Source organism: Callorhinus ursinus, unplaced genomic scaffold (assembly GCF_003265705.2).
Source record: "Callorhinus ursinus isolate GAN/ISIS: 27379988/994484 unplaced genomic scaffold, GSC_fseal_2.0 scaffold13, whole genome shotgun sequence".
Taxonomy (NCBI): domain Eukaryota; kingdom Metazoa; phylum Chordata; class Mammalia; order Carnivora; family Otariidae; genus Callorhinus; species Callorhinus ursinus.
Window position 1 is genome coordinate 8,680,754 of NW_027397075.1, and position 6,161 is coordinate 8,686,914.

At 59.1% G+C, this 6,161-nt stretch overlaps 1 protein-coding gene across 3 annotated transcripts in view; it reads left to right on the forward strand.

Annotated features, from left to right (window-relative positions):
• Positions 1-1,255, forward strand: part of USP7 (ubiquitin specific peptidase 7) — a 63,137-nt gene extending 61,882 nt beyond the window's left edge. For all 3 annotated transcript variants that reach the window (XM_025860232.2, XM_025860233.2, XM_073899529.1), the window contains 3 exons: positions 94-165; positions 306-396; positions 639-1,255. In XM_025860232.2, coding sequence (XP_025716017.2) covers positions 94-165; positions 306-396; positions 639-745 — 270 coding nt within the window. In that variant the 3' untranslated portion in view covers positions 746-1,255. The remainder of the gene's footprint in view (positions 1-93; positions 166-305; positions 397-638) is intronic.
• The last annotated feature ends 4,906 nt before the right edge of the window (positions 1,256-6,161 follow it).

Consider the following 6,161-nt stretch of genomic DNA (forward strand, 5'->3'; position numbering starts at 1 on the left):
ACGCGGGCCACGAGGGGCCACTGCCACGGAGGGGCGCACACAGATGAGCGCACACAGATGAGCGTGCACACACGTGTCCTTTACCGTTCGTAGGGCGAGCATTTCAGAGAAGTCATGAAACGGATTCAGAGTCTGCTAGACATCCAGGAAAAGGAGTTTGAGAAGGTACGCATGTCTGGGGCACTTGTGAGGGATGTCTGGCAGCACCCCGAAACCTTGGCTCAGGAAGCAGCCAAGACTTTGGCCGGAGGCGTGCGTTTGCTCGTGCCCAGAGTTCACGGAGGAGGGGCCCTTCTGTCTTTCAGTTTAAATTTGCCATTGTGATGATGGGCCGACACCAGTACATAAACGAGGATGAGTATGAAGTGAACTTGAAAGACTTTGAGCCCCAGCCTGGTAAGCGCCCTCCCGCGGCCCGAGAAGTGGGCGGCCCGCCCTGGGTTCCAGTGGCGTCTGTGAAGCAGGGAGGAACAGTGCGTGACCAGGGTTGAAACGTTGGTGGTCTGGTCCATGAGGGTGGGCGGTGCTTGGCTCCGAGTCCCAGCTTCCCCGGGAGCCACACCTCGGGTCGGCCACTGGCCCTGGGCTTCTAGGACTTGCTCTCCGTCCAGTCTCAGCCGTGTCTCTCTCTCCACCAGGTAACATGTCTCATCCTCGGCCTTGGCTAGGGCTCGACCACTTCAACAAAGCCCCAAAGAGGAGTCGCTACACTTACCTGGAAAAGGCCATTAAAATCCATAACTGACTTCCTTACCCAGTGTGTGCAAGGCGAGGGGCCGTGCGTGGGTGTGTGCCCCTTTTTAACAGCCTAGAACTTTGGTACACGTGCACTCTATCCGAAGTCTTCAGCAAGGGGATTTGCTGCTGATGTTAATTTTATTTTGTTGAGGCTGTTCAGTTTGGCTTCTCTGTATCTATTGACTGCCCTTTTTGAGCAAAATGAAGGTGTTTTTATAAAGCTTGGATGCCGATGAGAGTTATTTTATGGTAACCACAGTGCAAGGCGACGGCCAGCATCGCGGGGGAGAAGAGGTGAGGGCCGCGAGGCTCTGGCGAGAGGCCTCTGGTCTGTTCCCAGCCAGCAGAGGCCGCCTGGCCGCCTTCCTAGGGTCGCGGTCACCAGCCCCGCAGCTGGTCTTGCGTGTAGGCTCGTTTGACGTATTTCCCTCTCAGTTCTACTTGCCATGACCTTTTGTGCATCTGTAAAGGCAAAACAGAGAAACTCACAACCTAATAAATAGTGCTCTTTCCTTCACTGCGTGTACTGTCCCCCTTCCTCGGTCCTCCTCCCGCTGCCTGGGTCTCAGTAAACGTGTCTCACTCTGCCAGTCACCACCATTCCGCAACCCGCTCGCAACGTGGAGGCACTGAATACGAATACGGGCCCGCCAGGCGGTTTGGGGTCGTCTTATTCAATTGAAAACACTGTCCAGTACAGTTAAGGTGTACTCTGCTGCCTCTCGTCAGACCTAACGATCTCACCCCACTCAAACAAGCAGGTGAAGCAGTTACCAGTAGAATTTCCTCGAAACGGAACAGACAGAAGGAGAAAAGGAGAGCCTTTTAGCAAAGAGGGCATGCTCACTAGTGGTCAGTAAGCTGTTGACTTTGTAAAAAAGTTAAAAAAAAAAAAAAAGAAATGAAATTGTATATTTAATGAATGAACATGTAAAATTCGCCACTGGGAGGAGGTGACTTTGTTGGGTGCATCTAAGTGACTCTCACTGATGTTGATATTCATTGTGTGTAGTTTTATTTCGGTCCCAGCCTTGTTTCCTTTTATTTTGGAGCTAATGCCGGCTGCGTGTCTAGTTTTGAGTGCAGTAAAATAGAATCAGCAGATCACACTTATTTTTCATCCTTTTCCAGGATTTTTGTTTGTTTCTGTAGCAGCAATGTACACCAACTCTTCCTGTATATTGCCTTTTTGCTGGAAAATGTTGTATGTTGAATAAAATTTTCTATAAAAACTAAAAATCGGTGAGTGACGTGGAGGTCGAGGGAGGTCTGTGTCCCCTCTACTGGTCATGTTGCTCAGGACGGTCCTGGTTTCCTGGGGGTTTTGGGATTTGGCTTCTTCCTAGTTCCGTTTCAGCTCAAGCAAGAGGAGGTTTTCCAGGAGGAAGCCGGGCACGCAGGAGGGGGCTGGAAATACGGGAAATTCCAGTGGGAGGTGCTGCCCAGGGCAGCTGTGTGCGTCTTGCTGCCCAGGCCCACTGTGCCACCCCGGCGTGGGTTCCTGGCTCGGGGCTGGTCTCTGCTGTGGAAGGACGTCGTTTCCAGGTTTCCATGGCCCCGCGTTGCCTTCGCTCCCCAAGAGCTGCCTCCCGGGGCGTGTGGGCGGCACGTTGCAGGGGTGCCCTCCGTGCCCGAGCCTTTCTGCTGTAGAAGGAGGACGTGTGGGCAGGCCAGAGAGGATCGTTTTCTGTGTGTTTGACTTTGGGCATTACGCGGTCGCGCTCGTGTTTTCGCTTTGGCCGTGGGTCGGTTCTCTCCGGGTAGCTGGCACAGCGTTCTCCCTCAAGTTACCAAGTGACTGTATGGAAGCCTGATGGTGTGGACATGTTCTGCGTGTACTTCTTCATTCCGTCCCAGCTGTGGGGTCGAGCGTCTGAATTCGTAGAACATTTCTTGGGGCACGGGGTGGAACTGCCTTTAGCTTGTTCTGAACCCTGAGGACGTTCCCGTCTGTTGGCGACCATCACTGTCCCCAGACGGAGTCCCTTGGGAAGCATGTGGTAACAGGACTGTGACCTGCACGTGCGTGCCGTGGGTGGAGAAAAGGCGGGAAGTGCTTTCCCGTGGGGGCAGTGGGGGCATCTTTGGAACGTGTTGCTGGCCTTTCTTGGAGCTCCAAGGCCGCGGTCTCGGGGACCAGCACTTCCCGCAGGAAGGGGCGCGTGTTGCTGCGGTGGTGAACGGCGGGGTCTGTGTGTGTGCCGCTGGGAGGTGCGGCTTTGGCGCTGAACAAAGCACCAGGGTGAGGCGCCCCGACCCCAGGCGGGCGATCGGTGCCTGACGGTGGGAAGTGGGGGACAGACGGTGGCGTCTCAGGACCGTGTCTTCCCAGGCAGGCCTCAGCCAGGGCTTTCCCGCCACCCGGGGACGGAGACCCGTGAGGACGTTGCCTAAGTGCTCGGTGGGAACGCACCGTGCGGGCGGGGCAGACGCTGGCTGCGGGGGACCTGTGCGCGGCTCCCGGGTGGCTCCGTTTGGCCCCGCTGCTTGTCTGGGGGCCGCCACCCGCCGTACGGCACGCGGGGGACCCTGGGTTCCAGCAGAACTTGATCAAACCGGGCAAAAGTGGTCAGAGCTCACTGACCCTGACGTGGGGGGCGGGGTGCTGGCTGGAGCGGTGGGTGGTTGGCCCACGCCAGAGAAGCTGCCCGAGAACGCCTGTGGCGCCAGGCCTGGCCCCTCAACGGACACCCCGGGCGACCGTGTCAGATGTTGTAGAGCACCTTGTGCCCCTGCGAAGTCCCATTGGGGGGCCCCAGCCTCTCCCTGCATCTTGCCGTGTCCGTGTGAGCTCCGCGCTGTGGAGGAGCCCCCCTGCCTGCCCGCCCATGTGGGGGGGCTCTGTCCACGCGCCCCAGAGCACCGGCCGCAGCGGGTATGCAGCTGAGCTCCTCGGGTGTTGCCCAAGGGGCTGAGAGTGGTTTTAATTTAACTTAAATCGCCACAAGTGGCTAACGTCTACCAGGCTGGAAAAGGCCGTTCTTTGTATTTTTAGATTTTATTTGACAGAGCGAGAGCACAAGCAGGGGGAGCAGGAGAGGGAGAGGCAGACTCCCCGCTGAGCAGGGGCGCGATCCCAGGACCCTGGGATCATGACGTGAGCTGAAGGCAGACGCTTAACTGAGCCACCCAGGCGCCCCTGGAAAAGGCCGTTCTAACCAGACTTTCCCCATGTTCTGGGTTGTTCCAGCAGTTAGCTGACTTGGAGCCTCAACTTAAGACCTAAAAGACTAGTGGGTTTGCCTGACCTTTTCATGAAAGCAGAGCCTTCCGGAGCTTTCGCGTACTGGATGGGAGTGAAGTTAAGTAACACGAAGCTTCCCGAGGTCCTTTGCCTTGCTAGTGGGGAACGGGGGCCTGTGCAGACTCACCCTTCCCCACCTTTCTTTTGGAGGGAGGCTTTGAAGCCAGGCCTGTGGGGGAGTTTCAGAGGGCTCAGAGCAAAACTGCAGGGAGAGTCCCTACACATCTGCCCTCCGAACCGCCAGTGGATGGATCCAGGAGCGGGCATGCAGGTGTTCACACCATGATCTGTCCTGAGTTGATACGGACTCGAAGATGGGATAAAATGGGGCACCTGCGTGGCTCAGTTGGTTAAGCGTCTGCCTTCAGCTCAGGTCATGATTCCGGGGTCCTGGGATCGAGCCCCGCATCGGGCTCCCTGCTCGGCGGGGAGTGTGCCGCTCCCTCTGCCTCTGCCCCCACTGCTTGTGCGTGCTCTCTCAAACAAACGTGTAAAAGAAAAATGTGTTAAAATGTTGGGAGGGGAAAGTACACTCAGAGCCCCCGAGGCGCCTACCCATCCCTTTCCTCGCCAGTGAAGAGCCGGTCCCTTCAGGCTCCTTTCTGCAAAGTCACCCACGGGGGGGGGGGGGGGCGGGGGGGGAGGACAGGCAGCAGAGACGGGCTTCAGCGCCCACAGGCCCTCACCGTCCTTGCCTCTGCGCACACCGCACGGCTCAGCCTGGGTGCCCACAGCTCCCCGCGGCGGCTCGGCTTGCGTGAGCGCCCCTGCACGTGGCGGGGCCCCCCTGCCGACGGAGGCTCACTGGCCCCTTAGGCCACCTGCCCCGGCCGGCAGCACCCATGCATGGGGGGGGGGTACTCTCTCCCCCCTCCCCCCTCTCTGGGCTTGGGCCATGCTTGGGGGAGAGAGTAGCTAAGACGGCTGTGTCGGCCATCCCTGTAACAGTCATCGCTGTGGAGCAGGTCGTGCTACTGCTTCCGGGCAGCCCCACATGACCAGGTTGTGCCACTTGGCTGGGCTCTGGGCCTCCCACCCCCCAGGTGCTCCCAGCCGGCCACCCAGGGTGGAAGGAGCGGGACTGTTCCCGTTGGCCGGTGAGGAGGGCTTGCAGGATCCCAAGGCGGGGGCTCCCTCAGGGAAAGGTGCGCACCGGGAGGAGGAGGCCGTGACCCCCAGCCGGATTCTAGTGAGGTCTCGGGGCAGGACCACCGAGGCCCCCCCTCAGGGTGGGGCCCCACGTCAAGGCAGTGAGGAGGCCCTGGGATCACGGGCACGGTAGGGAGCGGTGGTGCCAAGCCCCACGGACCCCAATTAGCCCAGCCGTTGCTGGAGGAGGGGGTCTGTGCAGCTGGACATTGAGAGGTTTTAAAAAGTCGAAGTCCGGATTTCCATTTTGAATCTCCTGATTAAGTCCTCGAATGACATTTTCTTACACTGGGCAGTCTGAGTCAGAAAGGCCCAGGGACTGACTGATGGGCTCACGGCTGGGTGCTGGCCAGAGCTGTGCAGGACCTCGGGGGCCCATGGCCTCAGAAGAAGGGTAGGGTGACAGCTGAACCAGGCCAGGGAGGGACCCTGAACCCCGGCACCCTGGGGCATCGTGAGCAACGCGGTGTGCCCCGTGGCAAGTACCTGTCCTAGGACGGAGCACTCCTGTCTACGGCCCCATCTGGGAATCCGTCAAAACCAGTGAGCTGCTTGCTAGGAGCATGGAACCCGATCAAGTCCCTTGAGGTGAGTTCTGCAGATGCATCCGGTTCCAGCTCAAGACTGGCCTTGGCCTCGTCAGCAGAGCCGGGCACCCCTGTGACTGTCCCCACATGGCCCAGGTGCCTCTGCACAGGTGTGGAGCTCCTCCAAACCCAAGATTGGCCCAGTCCCAGTGAAGACGTCTTCTGTGTGCTGGTGGCCGGCAGGCCTGCCCTGGCCTCGCTCACTTGGCTTCCCTTGCTGTGATTGTGTCCCGCTGTGGTTGAGATGGCGCCGAGCCCAGGTGGGTGGCCCCCTGTGTTGTCCACCTGGGGTCTATCTCCCTGGGTTCACCTGGCACCCCCACCCCGTCCTGATGAGAGATGGGTCTCTAGGTACCGAGTGCCCACTGTAGGTCGGATGCTCCAGGGAGACAGGCCCTGGTTTCTGCAGCTGCTGGTTACTGGGGGGGGGGGGGGGGGGGGGG